The sequence below is a fragment of the Triticum dicoccoides genome, chromosome 6A, assembly GCF_002162155.2.
Source record: "Triticum dicoccoides isolate Atlit2015 ecotype Zavitan chromosome 6A, WEW_v2.0, whole genome shotgun sequence".
In the NCBI taxonomy this organism is placed as follows: domain Eukaryota; kingdom Viridiplantae; phylum Streptophyta; class Magnoliopsida; order Poales; family Poaceae; genus Triticum; species Triticum dicoccoides.
In genome coordinates this window covers 51,713,754-51,736,790 of record NC_041390.1, presented here as the reverse complement: position 1 = coordinate 51,736,790, position 23,037 = coordinate 51,713,754, and the positions used below count along the sequence as shown (strand labels likewise).

Below are 23,037 nucleotides of genomic sequence, written 5' to 3'. Positions count from 1 at the left end.
CCGTCATGCCAAGAAACCTAAGCAAGGGTGCACGACCAGTCGGAATCAGGATCAGACACCACGGAGAGCAGCAAGGACACCTAGATCGGATGTCACCAGAAGTAGCAGGGATGCCGTGACAGGACGCAACAACCCACGCGCCTCAGCGTGTCTGGGAACTGCAACTACCAGGGAGAGCTCCGGCGTCGGGTACCGCCGCTACAACAGCCAAGAACCACCAAGGAAAAGGCGCGACGCACGGTGAGAGCTATCCTTGGCCCCACCGTTCATGACATGAGTTTAGCCCAACATCCTCCGACGCCGGCTAGGAAATCTGAATGAGTGGAGGGGCAGCTAGGTTTTTTCGTGTCACCCGTGAGATCGCCATGATATTTCATTCCATCTTATTGTGAGGCCAAACACAAGATGTATATTTGGGTGGAATTGTGTTGCTGACAAAGGGCCCCACTCCATGGACCTACCTTTCCTCACTTCCCTCTCACATTTGCTGTATTGCAACTTCGTCTGGTCGGTAGGCATAGGCCGACGGATAATCCCGGATAAGCCGCAAGCAACACCAATGGCGCCGCCGCTCTTGCTCCTCCTGCTGCTGCCGCTCCTCGCCGTGGCTGCCGAGGCCGTCCCTCCCACGCCGACGCCGCGGTCCAACCCCGCGGCAGCAGCAGGCGGCGGTGCTCCCCCGGTGCCGACGCCGACGCCGTGGCCGGAGCAGTTCCACGCGGTGATGTTCACGAACCTGACCGAGAGCGGCGGCCGGCTGCAGCTCATCGACCTCTACTACGACTGGCCCCGCGGCCGCAACCTGAACCTCATCCGCAACCAGCTCTCCGGCGACCCGACCTACGACGTGGAGTGGACCAACGGCACCTCCTACATCTTCGACTCCGCCTCCTGCCGCACCATACGCTTCCCCGTCGGCGTCCTGCCCCCGGACTGGCTCGACGGCGCCGTCTACCTCGGCCGCGAGACCACCGACGGCTTCGACTGCCACCTCTGGACCAAGGTCGATTTCGTGTGGTACTACGAGGACGTCCTCACCCACCGCCCCGTCCGCTGGAACTTCTTCAATGGTACGCCCCCCCACAGATCCATCCATCCATCCATCCATCCTTGATGCGGCGTTGCGATTTCGCAACTGATTTATTGAATCTTGTGCAACCGTGACAAAATGGTGAATTCTTTCTGTTTCGTGGCGAGAGAACGCGACGATGATACGTTTTGCTCCACGAAATTCAGTCCATATCTGAAATGGATTCAGTCTGAACTCCAAAATAATTCCCTAGTTTCTTGATGTGGCAGCACAGTGCACGCTTTGTTTATTTGGTTTCAGTTGGGTCAAGAACCCGAGAATCTGGTTGCTTCTCCATGGGGAATCGACCGTCAAATTTCGATGTTCTGAACAACCTCTTCAACTCCTGTTGAGCAATTCAATTTCAGTTCCTTGATGCTGTGCTACTCCTTTCCTTTCCCAGGGATGCAGCAGCATGTGATGAGCTTCGAGGTGGGCGGGGTGCTAGAGGACTCCCACTGGCAGGCACCCTCGCACTGCTTCGCTGACGATGCCGCCGCCACCGCCACCGGAGCCGATGCGACGAGCAGCCTCCTCAGGCTCGCACGGACAACCGCAGCGGCTGTAACATCTTCTGCGGCTTAAAAAGTAGAGTTGGATTCCCACCGGTGATCTTTACATTTCATTATGGATCTATTATTTATGCTACTCTTGTGTTGTGTAACAAATCAAGTGTGGAGCTGGTTTTCGTCTCAGCCTCCTGACAACACCATGATGCTTTCATGGTAACATTAGCAAATTATTTTCAAATTTGAAGTTCTTTCTTTGAAAAAGGATCAGATCTATTACTCCTCCAAAGTTGTACTAAAGCGCGGATTAAGGCATAGCCTAGCGGTGAAAAGGGGTTGATGCCTTCCCACCCATCCAGGTTTAAGACATGGTAGTTGTAATTTGAGTTTGTTGCATCAATTATGTTGTAAGGGTTTCCGTTGCGTCTTTTCAAAAAAGTTGTAATAAAGCAATATCAATTAATATGGATCAAAAGGAGTATAAAAGTTCATCAAAAAATAAAAAGCATCTCAAATATAATAAAAATAATACCGAGATTCCAAGACGTCAATGACAATCAAAAAGTCTTCATGCACCTTCCTCTAAGGACCAGCGTCTTGGAGCCGTAGTCGCCGCCATTGAACCCTTACATAGATTTGAAGCACCTAACACCAAATTTCACCATACGACATGAAACTCTAACCTCACTGAAGAAGAAGAGTCACCATCTGCCTGAGCACCGCACCCACAAGGAGTAAAAAAACCAAAAGTAACTACTAACTGGAGCGGAGGAATCGGGATTCCCCTCTTCGCCAGAGGCCGCTGGAGCGGCAAGTAGAAGGGAGGAAAATCCTCAGACTCGTCGGTGAAGCCTCAAGGGAAGGGTTTGGCCTAGCCGTTAGTTGAGGAAAAGTAGCTTATTAAACGGTGTGGTTTCTTTTCTAGAGACTTTCAAATTTGAAGTTAAACCTTTTATCTCCCAAACCTTTAACCCGGTTGATGATCTACTTCCACTGTTAGCTTTCTTGTGACGACATCTTTGAAACTAGATTTCATGTTGGTATGTTTTGATAACTTATTTTTTTTGTCAGTACTTGTCAGATTGTTGCCACCTACTTGTCATGTTATTAGCCATTTAGTTGTCAGATTAATAAATAACTTAGTTGCTAGAAATTTGAATGTTGGTATACGAGACTAAAAGACTTGCTTGATGATACTTTTGTAGATTGTAGTTTGATACAGACATAGTGGTTAAACTGAGCTCGAGCTCAGATGAATAGTAAAATCAAGAAAGTAAAAATAAATTAAAAATTAAAATCTATTTTTTTAGAAAACATTGACAAATATTTTTGATTGCTTGCAATGTTTCAACATTGGATTGGACAAACTGTTTATTTTTTATTGGGCAAAATAAAAATAAACAAAAGACTAGCCTTAGGAAGGCTTTAACCCAAGACCAACCCAAGCAAACTTGCACACGCTAATCAATTTTCCAGTAGAGAGGTTCAATAGTACTAGACTAAATTATACCTTCTAAACCCTACCGCCAAAGACTATGGCAGTAGGGTATTTTCAACATCGAACGAGCATGACGGCACAATCAAGTCTTACTGCCACAACCCTTGACAGTAGGCTGCGTTACCCTACCGTAAGAAAGATGGCAGTAGAAAAAGGATCGGATGACAATTTTTTCTCGAACCGGGGTCAAATCATATGCTAAGGTTTTGAAAAAGGGTCAAAACAGTGAATTCGGCCGCGCATGTACGCTACTCCTACAACAGTGGCGGTAATCTAAAATAGTGGTGGCATTTATTTTTAAAAGGACGCATGTAGAGATGTATGCACCCCCCACAAATTTGTTTGCAGATTAAGAAAATGATATGTGCAGTACTGTTGAAAGTTGAAAGTACTACTGATCTAAACATTCTTATATTTTTTTTACCGAGCAAGTACTTTTTTTTTTTGCATTTTCTGTTTTGAACTTCTGCCTTCGCAAATAAAAAAAATAAAAAACAAATCGTGGGCTTCGATGTTTGTCTAGCCATGGGCCATCCATTGGGCTGTCGAAGCATCAGAACAAAATGGACGCGAAGTGGAGTGCCCCCGTGAGTCTTGCCTACTGGTTCGAGCCCACCGCTGCTCCCCACAAGCGAGCTCTAGGGCGAGATGAGCAGCCGCCGCCGCCGCCACGCCCGCTCGCCGCTGGACGACGACGACCTCCTCTCCGAGATCCTGCTCCGCCTCCCCCCGCAGCCGTCATCACTCCCGCGCGCATCCCTCGTCTGCAAGCGGTGGCACGGCCTCGTCTCCGACCCCGGCTTCTTCCGCCGCTTCCGCCTCCGCCACCGCCGCGACCCTCCTCTCCTCGGTTTCTTTGACAGATACGGAGCTCCGTTCCGGCCTGCCCTGGAGGCCCCCAATCGTGTTCCTCCCGAGCGCTTCTCCTTGCAGCACCACGAGGATGAGATGCACTCCTTTTCCCATGGATGCCGCCATGGTCTCGTGCCCATCTCCCTTCTGAAGCGTCGCCAGGTCCTGGTCTGGGACCCCGTCACCGGCGACCAGCACCGCATTCCCTTTCCCGCGCCGTTTGATACAGCGAAGGCCATGGTCAACGCGGCGGTGCTTCGCGATGCGGGAGACGTCCAGCACTTCCAGGTGGTCTTGGCAGTGGCAGGCACCGATGCCGAACATCATACGCGAGCGCTCGCTTGTATGTACTCGTCAAAGACCGGCTTATGGGGGATCTCGTCTCAACACCCATTCCATACCAGGCTAATGGGTACCGTATTCCCACATTGGTTTATACCGATGATGCTGTTCTGGATGGATGTTCCCTTTACTGGAAGCTTGTGGGGAATTTGATTGGAATTCTTGAGTTTGATCTGAAGAAGCAGAATCTAGCTGTGATACAGGTGCCAGTGGACATCCTCGAAGGTAACAGCTTGCAGGTTATGCGGGCTGAGGGTGGTGGGCTCGGTCTCCTCTTCGTGTCAAACTCCGACTACACCGCCCGGTTATGGAAGAGGAAGACCAATCGTCATGGTGTTGCTTCATGGGAGCTTGCAAGAAGTATTGACCTGGGCAAGCTACTTTCCCTGGAATCAGAGGAGAAACGTCCCCTAATGATACTAGGGTATGCTGAACAGAATAATGCGGTGTTTCTGTGGACAGTTATCGGCGTCTTAATGATCCAGCTTGAGTCACTGAAGTTCAAGAAGCTTTTTGAAAGAATGACCTTTTCTCACTATCATCCATTCGAAAGTGTCTACGGTGCAGGTAATAGCATGCCTTACATTGTGGGTACAACAAAACCAGGTTATTTTTCGACAATCGGCTGATGAAATTATGTTCATATCATTTCTTGTTGAGCCAACAGTTTTAGGTAGTGTCATATCATTTGTTCCTTTGCTGCTTGATGATCTCTGTATAGCGATGGTGTTCTGTGGTACTCTGTTCTGAATACAAGATTGGCAAATTCTTTGTAGAATAATCGAACTAAATTTCATCATTGTCTGCCCATTGATAGGTGCAAGAATTGTATAATGGTAGTGTTAGTTCATACCTGCAGTGCCATTTTTCTTCAAGAGGAGATACACAATTTTTTGGAAGTTGACTACATGAAAAAACTGGCTCGAACCCTCTTGAGGCTTAAGCCTAGTTATATTTATTTCATTCTGTAGACTATATCTGCTGATATTGCTAACAGTCTTAATAACCACTTGATTTGAAAATTATGAATAATTGTTCATTTATCACTTCTAGGATTGTCCTCACTGTGGCAAGTCCATTTGTACCTGGAAAATAATAATAACCAGAGTTCATTTTTACCATTTTGTGCTAAATTTATCAAACTGAGTTATTTTTCTCGAAGTACAGCTATGGATTTATCTGTATACGTAGTTGTTGCCTCCTCGTTTCTGTTTGTATTTCCTCGGAATGTCTTTGTGTCGTTTGTTTTGGGTTGGAGCCTAATCTCTCTTTTCGGTTTACTGATAACTGTTATTGGTTACAAAGTAGGGCTCTCATCATATGAGGTAGCAAATAGCAAAGCTTGATATCATATCATAAGAATAGGGGAGGAACTAAGCCACTAATACTTGGCGCCACATGACACATTGTTCGATTTCTTATGCTGTAGGAGCATGTATTACTGGTGGGCACGACAGGGCTGAGCTTATGCTCAATGCGTAAGATGATTGTCGGTCTACTAAAGCAGGTAAGCTTATCTTATACTGACATTCTGCCTCCTATCTACTGGTTGTGCTCTTTTGTTTGCCCTCCATTCTATCCGGCTCCTTTGCTTTCGGTTATACCTCTTTACTACTCTCCAAGTTCGTTTTGGTACTGTGGGCTCTTCTTTCTCTAGCTTCTCTCCATTGACTTATGATTTTGGACCCTTCCCCATTCCCTATTTGTGCCCCCTGAATATTGGAATGCTGTAATGCTAAGTAGTAATAAATGAAGCACTAGCCCCTTACTGTGCTTGGGGATATATTTCTGCTTTTGTTTACTCTCACGGAATTGCTTCAACTATTTTTTCCTGTGGTTATGGGTCTATCAAGTCCTAGTGTGATTTGCATGTTGTCTCGTCTATACAAGTACTCCCTCTAAAGAAATATAAGGGCTTATATTTCTTTACGGAGGGAGTAATTGATAGCTAAAAACACATGAACATATCGTTTCATAGTTCCTTTATTTATATGGATTTATTATCATGCCATTTCACATTGCTAGTTATTTTGGATTATTGTGATACCTGGTGAACAAATGATTGCGACAATACTTTGAAGAGTGTGTCTTCATTAAGACTTATACTGCTGTTTATCGTTTTGCATGCAGTTATTCTAGTTTCATGGATGATTATTCTAGTGTTAGGTTGTTTTGTTAAACATTTTATTAGTATGCCACTTGCTGTCTGCCAATTTGAATATATTGTAATTGGCCAGTGGCCAATATATGTAGTTATGCTTTGTGTGATGTGTAATTTTTTCAAATTTGGCCACCTGGACGTTTAATACTCAATATCAAAATTACATGACTAATTCATCTCAAAAACTGCTTTAGTCATTAATAATATTTATGTTTTTTACTAGCATTATTAATATAAGTGGCGTGCAATTATTGCGTTGTCACAGATTACTTAAGGATATCTATATGGTTAGGAAAAAGAACGTTTTAGATAGGAAGATAGAGATGTGTTTTGTTAGGAAAGTTAGGATTCTATTGATAGTATCAAAGTTTAGCCTTCCCTGTAGATGTTAGGAAAACTAGTAACATCTAATCCTTGCACCCTGGTGGGCCAACCATTGCTCCTTGGAGCTATACCATCAACACTGTCATGTTCATCGGTATTAGGACCCGTACCTATCTTAGCCTGTGACATGCTTGATGTTGTGCAGTGTAAAGAAAGAAGTATCAATTGATATAAGATGATAAATGATCCCTTGCTTCTGGCTTGTACCACATAATTTTGTTGAAATTCTATTTGCTTGTGACTAGTTGAGCTCATACATTTCCAAAAAGTATGTGTATGAGATAGAAGCTTTCCAACTCCATGAGCCCGTCATATGCCCATTGTTCTTTTAGGCTCTACTCCAGACCAGTACACCAAATACTTCTAATGTTAGAAGTTGAAGATGTGCCATTATGTTACAAATTACCTATTATTGTTCTCTGTTTCTAATGTTGTCTAATATTGCTGATGAGATGGTTCACCTTTGGAACTTTCGGCACAATTTCCACAGTGATGGTGAAACTAATGTTCACTGTTTCAATAGTTGTGAGAATAACTCCCAACGAATTTTCCCGTATAAATAGCAAAGAATTGTCTGACTGATGATATTTCTTGCTTTGCAGGTATCTATCTAGAGCTACATTCTGCTGTCTGAGGTGCAGAAATGGGTTGTTTGGTGTAGATTATTCCATTTTGTATGCTCGACGATTCCCTATGCAGCATGCACTGATTAGCTGTGAAGTGCACTTGTAGGAATTAATCCTTGTTTTGCTCAATTCCATCTATCTGTCATCTAATTTCTGTAGACATTTGTCAGCTGGCTTCGTTAAATGAGTACTCACCATGTGGTTTATTTAATCTGCTCTATGCTTCCGTAGCAAGAACGTTTTGGCGGGTCCACCTGTCAAATTATCTTTCATTGCATTTTAGTGTGCGCTCGTGTGTTCGCGCTTTGATTTATCTTCTGTGTTGCATCTGGCGCGGAGATTTTGGTGTCGGGTTTCTGCCTATGTTCCAGCATGTGCCGTTTTGTGTGTTTTGGTTGAATTTGTGTCTGGTTCCGTCGCATCAGTCAGGCCTGGGAGTTGTGAAGAAGCTCATGTGTGTTGAATTGCGCCCGCCTTATATTTTGATTCAACCGGGCCTGGTTTCATTGCTATATTTTGATTTTGTTTGGATGAGCTATCTAACATTTGGATTCTTTTAAGAGTGTTTAAGAAATAAAGCCTCACTTCTCAAAAAAGATGAATAATCTAGCTGCTGTGATCAGGACAGCGATAGGCAATATTGGTGCGTTTGATGATATCTCTCTCAGACTGGGGGTAAAGACGATAGGCAAACCGCAAACAATCAGCATCAGCTAAGCAGATGTTGAGGAAATTATATTACACGTGATAGTTTCTGGTTTGTTCAAAAGCAGCGGTGCTTACACAGTTACACCTACTCCCTTCGTTTAGAATTACTTGTCGCTGTTATGGGTGTATCTAAATGTATATTAGTTCTAGATACATCCATTTCTACGACGAGTAGTTTGAAACGGAGGAAGTACGTACATACATAGTCACCTTATCCTACATACATAAATATATAATACAGTTTTTGTCGATTGGCAACGGGAGGTTGGCAAAGCTATCAGTCTTTGAGCGAAGCAAATGATGTGTGTACATGTGTGCAGTACCCGCGAAAGCAAATGTAATACGGTGCAGTACTATTTTTTGCCTGTCCTGTTCAGATTTTTTTTTGAAATGCCTGTTCTGAACCCAATTTTTTAATTAATAATAAATAATAATTCTGTAATTCCCAAACTAGTAACGATGAGTTGGAATTTTGAAAAATAGGAAGGACGCAATGATTAGTAGCATCCAGGCCTGGTCGCTGTTGCGAACCACGTCCACACCTGGACGCTATTGTTAGCAGCAGCATCCAGGCCTGGTCACTGTTGCGAACCACGTCCACACCTGGACGCTATTGTTAGCAGCGTCCCGTGTTTGGTTGAACCTGGCCTCCGTCCTGTTGGGGAACGTAGTAATTTCAAAAAATTTCCTACGCACACGCAAGATCATGGTGATGCATAGCAACGAGGGAAGAGTGTGATCTACGTACCCTTGTAGATCGACAACGGAAGCGTTTGGTTGATGTAGTCGTACGTCTTCACGGCCCGACCGATCAAGCACCGAAACTACGGCACCTCCGAGTTTTAGCACACGTTCAACTCGATGACGATCCCCGGACTCCGATCCAGCAAAGTGTCGGGGAAGAGTTCCGTCAGCACGACGGCGTGGTGACGATCTTGATGTACTACTGTCGCAGGGCTTCGCCTAAGCACCGCTACAATATTATCGAGGACTATGGTGGCAGAGGGCGCCGCACACGGCTAAGAATAAGATCACGTGGATCAACTTGTCTCTGGGGTGTCCCTGCCTCCGTATATAAAGGCTCAAGAGGGGGAGGCTGGCTGGCCATCACAGGGCGCGCCAGGAGGAGTCCTACTCCCTCCGGGAGTAGGACTTCTCCCCCAATCCTAGTTGGAATAGGATTCGCGAGGTGGGAAAAGAGAGAGAGAGAAGGAGGAGGGCGCCGGCCCCCTCTCTCCTTGTCCTATTCGGACTAGGGGGGAGGGGCGCGCAGCCCAGCCCTGGCTGCCTCTCCTCTTCTTCCACTAAGGCCCATTAAGGCCCATATAGCTCCCGGGGGTTCCGGTAACCTCCCGGTACTCCGGTAAAATCTCGATTTCATCCGGAACACTTCCGATATCCAAACATAGGCTTCCAATATATCAATCTTTATATCTCGATCATTTCGAGACTCCTCGTCATGTCCGTGATCACATCCGGGACTCCGAACAACCTTCGGTACATCATAATGCATAAACTTATAATATAACTGTCATCGTAACCTTAAGCGTGCGGACCCTACGGGTTCGAGAACAATGACATGACCGAGACACGTCTCCGGTCAATAACCAATAGCGGAACCTGGATGCTCATATTGGCTCCTACATATTCTACAAAGATCTTTATCGATCAGACCGCATAACAACATACGTTGTTCCCTTTGTCATCGGTATGTTACTTGCCCGAGATTCGATCGTCGGTATTCCAATATCTAGTTCAATCTCGTTACCGGCAAGTCTCTTTACTCGTTCTGTAATACATCATTCCGCAACTAACTCATTAGTTACAATGCTTGCAAGGCTTAAGTGATGTGCATTACCGAGAGGGCCTAGAGATACCTCTCCGACAATCGGAGTGACAAATCCTAATCTTGAAATACGCCAACCCAACATGTACCTTTGGAGACACCTGTAGAGCTCCTTTATAATCACCCAGTTACGTTGTGATGTTTGGTAGCACACAAAGTGTTCCTCTAGTAAACGGGAGTTGCATAATCTCATAGTCATAGGAACATGTATAAGTCATGAAGAAAGCAATAGCAACATACTAAACGATCGGGTGCTAAGCTAATGGAATGGGTCATGTCAATCAGATCATTCACTTAATGATGTGATCCCGTTAATCAAATAACAACTCCTTGTTCATGGTTAGGAAACATAACCATCTTTGATTAACGAGCTAGTCAAGTAGAGGCATACTAGTGACACTTTGTTTGTCTATGTATTCACACATGTATTATGTTTCCGGTTAATACAATTCTAGCATGAATAATAAACATTTATCATAATATAAGGAAATAAATAATAACTTTATTATTGCCTCTAGGGCATATTTCCTTCACGTCCGACCTAAGGGCAACTCGACGAGACGATCCAAACCGACGTGGATTTTCTCCGTTCTTTGTTCATTTGGATTGGTTAGGCGGACGCCAGTGTTCGTTTTTGTCCTGGTTCGTAGGTGTGTCCAACACGGACGAAAGCATTTCAAATTTGCACTGGATTTTGGAAACTTAAAAAATAAAACAGCCAGCAGAAGTCCTATTTATATTAATTAAATCTAAAAAAGTTAAATAAAAACTATAAAATCTATCACCGGCGGGCAGTATATATGGGCGGCGGCGGTGTTGTCCTCCTCCTTTGTCAGGTCGATATAGACTGGCGCCACCATGCACGGGAACACCTGCTGGAAGGCTTCCAGCTGCTGCTCCGCCTGCTGCTCGGTCTCTTTGTCAATCGCGCCCACCCACACGGACGCAGGGACGAAGCTAGAAAAAAAGTTTAATGGGGTCTTTTCTATGACAGTGGGGTCATGTTGTATAGATATACAATGATTACTACTTAGTTAGTGAAGGTTTTGCTAATTTCATAGGGATCAATTGACCCCAGTGCTAACAAGGTAGCTCCGTCCCTGCACGGACGTGCATGACACATACGCCGGCAATATGCTCCTACACGGACGTACTTTTGGGATCTCTATCAGCTGTGCGTGGCCTGAGCCCGGCACCAACTCGTGTGGTAGGTTCACATTGGGCTACGGCGCTGGCCCGCCATGCTCCCAAAAGTACTGGTAGCGGAGCACCGACATGTAGAAGCGAAAGCTTGGCCGCTGACTCAAGGTTGATTTATCTTTTCTCATAAACTAGTGAATTACCAACTATATTACCAAAGAGTAACAACCAAGTCATATATACATTGTACGCTTGCAACTATTGAATAAATTGTTCAGAATACCAAACAAAGAAGATTCAACGAGGTTGTGGAACAACTCACATGCACCATCCATAGGTCCAGGGGATGGTCCTAATGATGAGCGATTGATCCTAATGAGGAGCAGTCGGTGAGATGATGTTGCTCTTTGTGATGATTAATGATGTCCACGCTAGAGCTTGCTTACAACCCTGTGAGGTAAGGAGAGACTGCCACATGCGTATTAGGTTTAATAAGTCATGAAACCTCTATTTATACGAGGAAAACAACTCGGTTAAGCTTAGACAGAGCACCAATTGAACAACATGATTGGACGCCGTCCATACTGGCATCCACACCTGGACGCTGTTAGCAATAGAGTCCACCCTGGACGCTGTTATTTCTGGCGTGCTTCCTATTTCTACAATTTCCATCGGCCCTTTACCAGTTTCGGAATTACAGAATTATCATTTACTATTAATAAAAAACTGGTAGAGTTTGCCTTTGCAAAAATAATAAAAAACAAAAGGCAAGTCATGGGCCATGGGCTCTCGAACCATCAGAACGAAATGGGCCAGCGACACATCTTGCGTGCTGGTTCGCGTCCACTGCCATTCGCCCATTCCCCACGCGAGATGCGCAGCCGCCGCCGCCGCCGCCGCGTCCGCTCGCCGGCGGCCGGGCCGCTGGACGACGGCGACCTGCTCTCCGAGATCCTGCCCCGCCTCTCCCCGCAGCCCTCCTCCCTCCCGCGCGCGTCCCTCGTCTGCAAGCGCTGGCGCAGCATCGTCTCCGACCCCGGCTTCTTCCGCCGCTTCCGCCTCCGCCACCGCCGCAACCCTCATCTCCTCGGTTTCTTCGACAAGTACGATGATATGTCCTTCCTACCAACTCTGGATGCCCCCAATTGCGTCCCTCCCGGGCGCTTCTCCTTGCCGTTCGACGACGTCGATGATTACCGCTTTTCCCTTGGGTGCCGCCATGGCCTCCTACTCTTCTGGCCTATGAAGCGTTTCCAGGTCGTGGTGTGGGACCCCGTCACCGGAGACCAGCACCGCATTGCCGTTCCCCCGGGGTTCGACGGGACACACGGGGCGGTGCTTCGCGCCACCGGAGACGAACACTTCCAGGTGGTCTTGGTGGTGAGGCATTCGGATGACAAGCAACATACACCTGCGGTTGCCTGTGTTTACTCGTCAAAGACCGGCTTATGGGGAGATCGTATCTCGACACCGCTTCCATACCAACCTGATGTGAGCGGTTCTCCCAACACCATGCTTTATGAGTTTGATGCTGTGCTGGTTGGAGACTCACTTCACTGGATGCTTTCTGGGAATTTTGGTGGAATTCTCAAGTTTGATTTGGAGAAGCAGAGCCTAGCTGTGATACGAGTGCCGCCAGTGGATATGTATGGCCAGGGCAACTACTTCCAGGTTATGAGGGCCGAGGGCGGCGGGCTGGGTTTCCTCTTCATGTCAGTGTCAGACTACGCTGCCCAGTTATGGAAGAGGAAGACAGATTGTGATGGTGTTGCTTCATGGGAGCTTGGAAGAACTATTCAACTAGACAAGGTACTTTCTCTGAAGTCGGAGGATAAAAACCCCATAGCCCTATCGATACTAGGGTTTGCTGAGCAGAATAGTGCCGTTTTAATTTGGACAGTTAATGGCACCTTCATGATCCACCTTGACTCATTGAATTTCAAGAAGCTTGCCGAAACCACCGCAAGATGTTCTCACTATCATCCATTCGAAAGTGTCTACACTGCAGGTAATACCATGGATTACATTGTCGGTACAAAAAAAAAACAAATTATTATTCAACAATTGGCTGATGAAATTATGCTCTCGTCATTCCGTGTTAAGCCAACAATTTTAATTACTATCATATAATTTGTTTCTTTTGCTGCTTCATGGCCTCTTCAATGTACATCGATGATGTTCTGCAGTGTCTTGTTCTGATGTGTGTGTGGTCTCTTCTATGTAATGATTATGATTGACTAACAAAAATATATTCTGGTATTTCATTTTCTTTATGTTCTGTAGCCAGGCACTAGGCTGCAATTGGTTAGCTTCTTCTAGTTATTTTTGTGGTTTAAGTCAGAACTAGCAAACTGTCATCATTGTCTTATTATATGAATATCCATACGATAAAGCAATGCTTACCTGTGTATGTGTTCCAGAAATATATACAGTGATTACAAGATTGTCAAATCCCTTTATAGAATTTATTGTTTCCTGCCTGTTGAAGGATGATATAATTCTCAAATGGTAATGTTAGTGCATATCTGACGTGCCATTTTTTTTCCTGAAGAGGAGATACACAACAGCTGGAAGTCGACTACATGAAAACTGGCTTAAACCCTTTGAAGATTAGGCTTAGTTATATTTATTTTGTTCTGTATGTTACCTCTGCTGATATTTCTAACAAAGTTCAAATAAAAGATAACCACTTTGTTTGAAATTATGAGTAATTATTCATTTATCATCTGTAGGATTGCTCTCCATGTGGCAAGTCTATTTCTACCAGTAAACACTAATAAGCGGAGTTCATTTTCATCTTTTCGTGCTAAAATTATTTAAAGATGATTTAAATCATGATCCAACATGTTACCAAGATTTATTAGTATGAGATTTATTTTCCGATATGGCGTAGAATGAGCTTCAGGATAGCTCTAGATAACTTGTCCATTCTGACCAGTTAACAGTATGATTATCCATGTTCTTCATTTTTACGATATTAATGAGTATACGCTGTTATGGGAATATTCAGTAAACTAGCACAATGCCCATGCATTGCTATGAAGCCACCAAAAAAGTATGAGGAATTAAGCCATTTGTTTAGGATATCGTTGAAAGACGTTGGTGTCATGTGGCTGTTGGGCCGTTCATGGTTAAAATCATAGCGAAAATACAATATTACAAAGAGAGTTTTGCATGTGGCAAGCCTTGGATAACATTAAGAAAAGTAGGTCCTTTGCTAGATTTAAAGTGATACAACATTTCGAACTGTGAAACAAAAGAGGATAGAAATTAGTAAGGAGAGTGCACGAGGTCGTGGATCCGGTAGCAAGCTAGCAATAGAGGTCTATCGTCCTGTTGGAATTACAATTTACAGTTTGTTCACTCTCTCTTATGCTATGGTGAAGAACTAGAAGTATTGGTTGGGAATAGCAACTAAAACCAAGAGCACGGTTTTGAGTTGGAGTCTTATTCCAGTATTTGTTATTTGTACCTTTTACAAGTGTTGGTCTCACATGAAAGTAGTAGTGTATTTGTTTATTTGTGTTAGGTCCCACATGTGAGTAAAAGTGCATTTTTCTTGGAAGGCCGCTTGTCCTGCATGGGAGGTAGCTAGCAGTGCATTTGTTTATTTCTGGAGTTTGCTGGTCCTGCATGTGGGTAGAAGTGCATTTGCTTATTTGTGAAGTTTGCTGGTCCTAGATGTGAACTCACTGCCAACTCCAACCTTTGTAAGTAGAAGAGATAGAGGAAGAATAAAATATTTGACATAGGTGCGTTAATGTTTATCTGTTAGAGAAAGTAGAGTATTACTGTATCAAAATTGAGTTGCTTTTCTTGAATTTACAACAATGGATTTTCTAATACCTAGTTGACACGTGCTCGTTTCTATTTATCTTTTGTTGGAATGCCGTGGCTTCGTGTGCTTAGGGTTTTGAGCCTAAACTCACGTTTCTGCTTTATTGCTCGCTGGTATTGGTTATAGAGTAGGGCTCCCATTAAATGCGAAAGCTTCAGATGTATCATATGGATATGGTGCAGTAACAATCTTATATTCTTGATATGGAAATCAGGGGGACTGACTTGAGGATCAAGCCTTGAGCTCTTTCACCTTATCCTTGTGGCGGCGATGTTCTCTGCCCACATGACACGTTGTTTGACTTTTTATGTTTGTAGGAACACGTGTTGATGTTGGACACGATGGGGCTGAGCTTTTGGTTGATATGTAAGATGATTGTCTGGTTGGACATGCTATTTGACCTGTTGGTTGAGCAATTAAGCTTATCTCCAACTGATGTTCTACCTCCTCTACTGGATATGCTCCTTTGATTCCCTCCCTTCCGTCCAGCTTCCTTGCTTTCAGTTTACCTACTCCTTAGTACTCCCAAGTTTCTTCTGGTAATGTGGGTTCTTCTCCCTCTAGCCCCTCCGATGACTAATGGCTTAGGGCCTTCCTCTTTCTATATTGTGCTTATGTTTGTGCCTGCTTGGAAATGAGAATGTTGTCATATTAAGTAGTAGCAAATGAAGCACTAACCCTTATTGTGCTTTAGGGTTATATCTTTGTTTTTGTTTTACTTGTCATGGCTGCCTTCTACATTTTTTTCCTGTGGTTATGGGTCTATCAAGTCCTAGTGTGATTTGCATGTTGTCCTGTCTACACAAGTAAATAAGTGATAGCGAACAATACCCGCATATCTGGTTTCAGATTTCCTTTATTTATATGGTTGTATAGGTATGCCATTTTACATTGCTGCTTATTTTGGGTCATTGTGATACCTAGTGAACTAATGATTGTTCATTGCTGGAAGGCGGTTACTGTAGGTGGTTTTGTTAAATCTTATACTGCTAATCATCGTTTTACTTCGAGTTATTGTAGTAGCATAGTGTTGGGCAATTTTCATAGTTTCAGGCGGTTTTATTAAACATTTTCTCAGCACGTCACTCATTGTCCGCTAAACTTGCATAAATTTGTAATTGACCACTAGCCACTTAAATAATTTGGTCGGTCCGACATACATTGGCCGTGCTTTATCTGGAGTTAAGTTCTTCAATTTTGGCCATCATGGATGTTTAATAGCACTTCATAATCATGACTAGATTTGTCACATAAAACTGCTTCATCCCTAATAAGATCTTTTTAGTTTCACTAGCATAATCTTTGGTGTAGTGTTGAAATTATTGCTTGATGCTGTGAAGAGTACAAAGAAAATGGCAGTCATTTTGGATCTAAGGAAATTTCAGTTAATAAGACGAGACACATGATCCCTTGCTCCGATTTGTTAGTGTCTAGCTGGGTCTTGCATTTCTAAAAAGTATGCCTTTAGCTAGAAACCTGCCCCTTCTTTTCTACTCCATAAGACCATGAGCCTCTCATATGCCCATTGTTCTTTTAGCTTCTACTTAGATCAAATGTAGCAAAAAACTGCTTAATTTGAGGTCGAATGTGTGATACTACGCTACAAATTATGTAGTGTTTTCTTTTTCTTATGTTGTTTTTTCCTAATAACTCTGAGATGATTTAACTTCCACAATGGTGAAGCTAATGTTTTTCATTCGAGTCATACAGAAGTCATGAGAATAATTCCCAATGGATTCTCCTGAATGACTAGTAGAAAATTGTTTGGCTGATGGTATTGCTTGCTCCACAGGCCTCTTTACATTATTCTGGCGACTGAAATGCAGAAAGGGCTTGTCTGGTGTAGGACTGTAGGTATTTGCATTTTGTGTGTTCAACCAAGGAGATTGACCATCTATGTAGCATATGCGCTGATCAGCTGTGAAATGGACTTGTAAGAATTAATCGCTTAATTTGGTAACTCCTGTCTATTATCTGATTGTTGTGGACCGGCATGAATGGTGAAAGGTACATTGACTTGCTTCGGTTAATGAGTACTTGACTTGTGTTTCATTCAATTTGTTTTGCTTTATTTTTCACGCAAGCATGTTGTGGCAGGCTCCCTTGCCAATCGATCTTGCTTGCATTTCAGTGTGTATGCATGCGTGCAACCGTTTGGTTATCTTACGTGTAGTATCAGGCAGGTGGATGTTCTACCTCTGGTATCTGCTCATGTTCCGTGATGTCCCATTCTGCGTGTGTTTTTGTTTAATTTATATCTGGTTTGAAGTTGAGCATTTATAATCTTAGTTCTGGCTAATGAATGTTTGGAGAAGGTCATGTTCGTTGAATTCCACCTGCTTATCTGGCACTACTAGTATTTGCTAACGCATAAAGAGGTCAATCGGTGCTACTTGGCTCTCGTTGAGACGCTGCGGAGGCTAGGATGAATTTTGTAAATTTTGGGTTTTTATGAGTATAGTCATAAAATGTCTGTTTGCTGTGATCAGGACAGGGATAGGTAAATCAAAGCCAGAGCAATATCTACATTTACACATCGATGGCTGCCTAATCCCATGGTCCGGGAAAAAAGAGAGCTCCAGTTGCCATTTGTTCTACGGTATGGATCATCAGTTGCCCCTTTTCAGGGTGAGATTACCAGTGACATGTACTCCTAGTACTATTGTAGTAATATATACTCCCTCGGTTCCCTAATATGAGTCCTTAGAGATTCCACTATAGAGACTAACGCATTTTATAGTATAGATTCACTCATTTTACTCCGTATGTAGTCTATAATGAAATCTCTAAAAGGACTTATATTTAGGAACGGAGGAAGTACTCCCTCCTTCCATCTATATAGGGCCTAATGCGTTTTTCAAGACCGCCTTTGACTATTGATAAAATTAATACTACATGACATGCATACTATGAAAATTATATCATTGAAAGCTCCTTTCACATATGAATTTGATGATGTGCTTTGTGTAAGTTGCATGTCATATATTATTGCTCTAACATTTGGTCAAAGTTAGCCTCGAAAAATACATTAGGCCCTATATAGATGGAAGGAGGGAGTATGTTTTTTTTACTGCATATCAGAAAGCCTATTATGTGATAAGCCTTTGTTACTTCCTCCGTTCACTTTTATAAGTCGTTTCAGACAAGTGAAATTGAGCTGTTTTACATAATGTCTGAAACGTCTACAAAGCCTTATAAAAGTGGGCAGAGGGAGTACTTCATTACCATCAAGTAACAGCTATGTCTGGTTTTACCGAACACCAAAGCTAGGTGGTTCATTGACCTATTTATAATCAACTTTCTCTGAAAATACTCCCTAGCTATTTGCTTTCCGCGCACAATCAAGGACATACTCGATCTGGCAGGAACCCATTGCGTTTGCACAAATGGCGCTTGGATCCGTCAGGCCTGGTGGTGGGATGCGCGTCTTGGCGGCCTCGCTGAACGCGGTGCGGTCCGTCTGGCGCCCCCAACACCCCAACACCTGAGTGGCGGCATGGCGCGCCATTCCCATTGCGCTGCGCTTCGAGTCGGAGGTAAATGACGACATGCATTATGGGCCGTCCGGTGTTATGGAGCGACGTGCCCGCCGTGCAAGGCAGAGGGCGAAGGATGCTACGGTACACCTTGCGGTCGAGGCCACAGAGGCGGAGTTGTACGCCGCTGTGGTGCCGCAACAGGTGACCGGCACCCCTTGGTGCGGCAACCGTGTGGTGGAGGTGCCGGCCTCCAAGCACCAAGGGTCTATCGTCGATCTCACCTCCACGAGCGACGACCAGGGTGCGACCTTTGATGAGGAAGACTAGAGCGCAGGAGACGGCGGTGCCTCCTGTCCTATGTGGGCTCCATGGCGACTGGGCCTTCGCTTCGCGGGTCTCACGGCCGTTATATATGGGTACGGAAGGGAACAACAAGGACAAGGACGGACTCCGGCAAAGACTGGACTTGATTTTACATTGCACGTAATTATATAGACTTGAGGATTTGCTAATGAGATATTGGGTTGAGGACGAGGACATTTATAAGACATCTAAGAGCCTGAATCTGCCATGTCGGGCTGCAGCAGATGCTCTAAACCCGGGCAACGATTGAGAAGGAAGGATGATTAGATTAGAAAAGAAGCCCTGGCTGAATTTGTCTCATCTTCCTCCCAAAAAACAGAATTTGTCTCATCTGCCGTTTCGAGTGGGCCGGCGGAACCAATCAGCAGCAGAAACGGCCGGCCGGCTGACCGCGGCTGTTTTGCACTCCACCGTGACCGTGAGAGATTGGGGCCCACAGTCCACACGTGAGAGTGCGTACATAGGAAGGAGTAAATGGCGTGTGCTGGCCGGGCAGTCCCTGTCGAAGCGAGCTTTGGAGTTTTGCATGGTCGACGAGCAAGAGAGAGAGGTAGAAAGGGAATAAAGATAAAATAGGTGCGGGCCGGGAGATCAAGTCAGAGCATTTCGGTCGGTCCAAACGTATTTCAGACGGGCTGACCGGACGGATCCTCCAAAGGCAAGGCGTGGAGTGGAGTAGTAGTACTCCATTCTAGAAATCTTCTTCTTCGTCTTCCTCCCGTCCGGCGGCGGCCCGGTCCTCCGTTGGCGCTGGGGGATCCTTTCTTCCGCATCAGGTACCTACTTTGCAAGTAATTTTGAATTGGTGCCCAATCCTTCCTCCTCTCTCAATAACTATGTTTCTCCTTCCCCCAGCCCCCATCCTGCCTGACTGCTTGTGTGTTGTGTGGCCGAATTGGGTCACCACTCTCAAGGTTGCTTAACTCCGTAAGGTTTTGTGGTCTCAAGAAGCTCTCCTTCTGAACAATAGATAGATAGGCCACATATCTGCTTCTGTTTATCTCCTCAGGTTTTATTGCTTCGGTTTTCCTCTTTTACTTTAGTTTTCTGCTTTCTTGCTTGTACATATCTGCTTCTTTTCCCCCATCTAACGCTACGGGGAACATGATATCTTCTTCTGAATCTGGCTTTGTAACAAGCTGCCTACCCAAACAAAAAAATAATAATATCTTACCTGTATATGTGCTTTCCATTTTTGTCTGACATACTACTAATGTTGCATGGCAGCCCTTCTTAATTGTACCACTTTATTGCTCATTCCCTGCTCTTTTCTTGCTCCAAACCATGCAGGTTACTTACTGCAGCGCCGCAGTAAGAGAGAGAGAGAGAGAGAGAGAGAGAGAGATTGCTTCATGAATTGGACAACTGTCATATTATGCTACTGAAAGAAACTTAATTTCATTTCCATTTGTGTGCATCTGTATCATCCTTCATCAGCATGGCCGGAAGCTCGGATCATCGGCCTTTTAACCTGGCAGCAAGAGTCGTAGGAAAGAGACGACGACTCATACTACCTGCCAAGTTGAAGTCGGCGATACCCGCCATTGCTCTGGTTCTGTCGGCGGTGGCCATTGTTGCTGTCATAACTCAGCACCACCGGAACATCACCTACTTCCTCCGGCCGCTGTGGGACACGCCGCCCAAGCCCTTCACCGTCATCCCGCACTACTACGCCCCCAACACATCCATGGCCGAGCTGTGCGCGCTCCACGGCTGGCGCGCCCGCGCCTCCCCTCGCCGGGTCTTCGACGCCGTCCTCTTCAACAACGAGCTGGACATCCTGGAGATCCGCTACCGCGAGCTGCTCCCCTACGTCCACAAGCTGGTCATCCTGGAGGCCAACGCCACCTTCACCGGCATCCCCAAGCCGCTCTCCTTCGCCGAGAACCTGGAGCGCTTTGCGTTCGCGAGGTCCAAGATCGTCTACGACAGGCTCCCCGTCGCCACACCGAGACCGGGGTCTCGTCGCCGGGAAGAGCCATTCGACGTGGAGGCCCGGCACCGGCGCGCGCTGAACGCGCTGCTGCGGCGGTCGGGCGTCGCGGGCGGGGACGTGGTGATCATGGCGGACGCGGACGAGATCCCTGCTTCCGCCGCCGACATCGCAACTCGTTGTCGCTCACAGCGCCATCCTTGTCTCCGACGAGGTCCTGGGTCGACCTCGTCGAGGTCGACACTCCTCGCTCCCGCTCGTCACATCGCCCATGTCTTCGGCCTCGGATTTCTAATGTATTATGTCTAGAACCAACATGTGCGAATTCAAAATTCAGGAAAGTTTCAAATAGCTTGTGCACCACCACCACCACATTTGCCAAACCCGCCAACCAGTGAGGTCCCTGCTAGGGTTCGTGGATAACGACCAAAACCAACAAGAGTAGGACGAGAGCCAACCACCATTGTCCACAAGAGGTGGCGTTGGCTAACAACGGTGCTGTAGGAGGTGGAGGTTGGTCGGCACTAGGGTTTGTCCACCCATGGCGCCTTAAGGCAACACCGGGCTTTAGGAAGAGTTTCTCATCAACAACATGTTTATTAAAGATCTTTTGTCAATGTTATATTTCTTTTGTGGCTATATTGATGAAAAGAGTTCCCATGAAAAATATATTCGGTTTCCGTCATTACTTGGTCCCTTGACTGATACATGCCTGCACTCTCTTTGATGAGCAGGCAGCTAACATCATCATGCAAGTTCCAATCATTCAATCGGGAGGTACTGACATCATATGTTGGAAGATACATAATTCAGGAAAATGTACTTCCAAATCCGCATATAGAGCTTGCCTCCAGGATATGCAGGGACATGGAGCGCCAACACCCAGACAGGTACCTGTATGTGCAAAGCAAATTTTAAAATAGACTTATAGATCAAAGGAGATGGTACCCAGAGTATAAACTTTCACATGGAGGCTTCTTAGAAGAGCAATTCCAACAGGTACGAGGCCAGGTAGATTTTCTTATCATATTATAAAACATTGTGCAAGATGTGATCAAGAAGAAAATGATGTACTCATATTCTTCACTTGTCCTTTTGCTAAAGCTGCTTGGTTCTCTGAGCCTTGAAATATTAGGTTTGAATTATTTGTGCAAAACTTTGGTTCAATACTTCCAAAGTTCGAATTACCCCCATGCCTCTTTCAATAACATTACGGCTTTTCTTTGGTGTATTTGGAAGTTCAGGAATCATAACCTTCTTGGCAAGACATCAAACTCCTATGTAGGTATACGCAGCTATGCAAGCAATAATAAAAAGTCAAGATTTAGTATCTTCTACATATACTGCAGGTTCGCCAACAGAATTAATACAGGAAACGACGACATAATCTGCACACAAGCAGAAGCAGGGATGTTCATTAGAAATAAATGCTTAGATTACATGTTGCAAGGTTCACACTGATGTTGCATGGAAGTACACTATAGGCTCCAACAATGACTCAAGCAAAACTGGAATATGAACGAATGAACATGTATCTTAATCTCTGCAGCTCTCAAAAGTGTCGAATCTCAGGCGGAGGCTACAGCTCTACAGGTTGCCGTAAAAACAGCTTCTCACATCACTAACAACCAAATTACTTTCCTAGTGGACAATCTGACACTAGCTCAGGCAACGGCATTAAGGAATCTTCTTCAAGTCGCACTGGCAGATTAGAAGCCAACTAACAAACTTTTTTGCTGCAACAACCAACATTCAAGGTTCAAGCTCAGGTCTCCCATATTCCAAGGGAACTTCATGTAAAAGCTCACAGTTCTGCAACTTCTTCCTACAGAAATGATCATCATCTGAGCAAAAAAAAAAAAAATTGCTTGTTGCAGAGTAGACATGCAGCACTAGTAGAAAAAGGGCATTTTGTCCCGGTTCTAGAGGGCCTTTAGTCCCGGTTCTGGAACCGAGACTAAAGGGTCGTTACTAAGGGTGTGTTTGGTTCCTGGAATGGACTGGAATGTCATGGGTCGGACTTGTTCCTGGGCCTAGTTCTCGCGTTTGGTTGGTACATGGAACGGTAACCAACACGTCCCCGCAGAGCGAATATTCAGCCCAGATGCGGAACCGAGTGGAACCTCCAAATCGGGCGGACGACATGGAACCGCTCCTCGTCTCACCCCCGCAAACCCAATCGAGCCTCACCTGTCCTGGTGCGCCGTTGCCCCTCGTCTCTCTTCCTCCCTCGATCCAGTCCGCCACCCCGGTTCCTTCCGATTCTCGCCGCCGGCTGACTCTCCTTTC

The 23,037-nt window shown here is 45.1% G+C and overlaps 4 protein-coding genes and 1 pseudogene across 7 annotated transcripts in view; all 5 read left to right on the top strand.

The window, feature by feature from the left end:
* The first annotated feature begins 467 nt into the window (after nt 1–467).
* Nucleotides 468–2,003, top strand: LOC119314715 (uncharacterized protein At4g14100-like). Its single transcript, XM_037589411.1, has 2 exons — nt 468–1,070; nt 1,473–2,003. The coding sequence occupies exons 1-2, from the start codon at nt 560–562 to the stop codon at nt 1,652–1,654; spliced, it is 693 nt and encodes a 230-aa protein (XP_037445308.1). The 5' UTR covers nt 468–559; the 3' UTR covers nt 1,655–2,003.
* Nucleotides 2,004–3,724: 1,721 nt separating this feature from the next.
* On the top strand, nt 3,725–5,780 carry LOC119315623 (annotated as a pseudogene).
* Nucleotides 5,781–12,008: 6,228 nt separating this feature from the next.
* Nucleotides 12,009–15,680, top strand: LOC119315622 (putative F-box protein At3g16210). The gene is made up of 2 exons (XM_037590171.1): nt 12,009–13,143; nt 15,291–15,680. Exons 1-2 carry the CDS (start codon nt 12,009–12,011, stop codon nt 15,341–15,343), a joined length of 1,188 nt encoding a protein of 395 aa, XP_037446068.1. The 3' UTR covers nt 15,344–15,680.
* Nucleotides 15,681–19,344: 3,664 nt separating this feature from the next.
* LOC119315109 lies at nt 19,345–21,750 on the top strand. 4 transcript variants are annotated; one of them, XM_037589783.1, is made up of 3 exons: nt 19,360–19,591; nt 19,671–19,742; nt 20,106–21,099. In XM_037589783.1, exon 3 carries the CDS (start codon nt 20,254–20,256, stop codon nt 21,055–21,057), a length of 804 nt encoding a protein of 267 aa, XP_037445680.1. In that variant the 5' UTR covers nt 19,360–19,591; nt 19,671–19,742; nt 20,106–20,253; the 3' UTR covers nt 21,058–21,099. The 4 variants fall into 4 exon arrangements, 3 of the variants coding, with proteins under 3 accessions (XP_037445682.1, XP_037445680.1, XP_037445681.1); XR_005152580.1 differs by lacking the exons at nt 19,671–19,742; nt 20,106–21,099 and adding an exon at nt 21,483–21,750 and having other exon boundaries at nt 19,345–19,591; XM_037589785.1 differs by lacking the exon at nt 19,671–19,742 and having other exon boundaries at nt 19,358–19,591; nt 20,253–21,099.
* A 1,102-nt stretch (nt 21,751–22,852) lies between these two features.
* Nucleotides 22,853–23,037, top strand: part of LOC119315621 (vegetative cell wall protein gp1-like) — a 30,594-nt gene continuing 30,409 nt past the window's right edge. Inside the window, exon 1 of the mRNA XM_037590170.1 lies at nt 22,853–22,999. Within this exon, the coding sequence (XP_037446067.1) occupies nt 22,853–22,999 (147 nt within the window). The remainder of the gene's footprint in view (nt 23,000–23,037) is intronic.

Bases quoted from the DNA above. Each gene is read 5' to 3' on its own strand.
- LOC119315109 (XM_037589785.1), top strand. From the start codon at position 20,254: ATGGCCGGAAGCTCGGATCATCGGCCTTTTAACCTGGCAGCAAGAGTC.
- LOC119315622 (XM_037590171.1), top strand. From the start codon at position 12,009: ATGCGCAGCCGCCGCCGCCGCCGCCGCGTCCGCTCGCCGGCGGCCGGG. The intron at 13,144-15,290 runs GTAATACCATGG...TTATGTTTGTAG, and splicing joins CGAAAGTGTCTACACTGCAG to GAACACGTGTTGATGTTGGA.
- LOC119314715 (XM_037589411.1), top strand. From the start codon at position 560: ATGGCGCCGCCGCTCTTGCTCCTCCTGCTGCTGCCGCTCCTCGCCGTG. The intron at 1,071-1,472 runs GTACGCCCCCCC...TTCCTTTCCCAG, and splicing joins CCGCTGGAACTTCTTCAATG to GGATGCAGCAGCATGTGATG.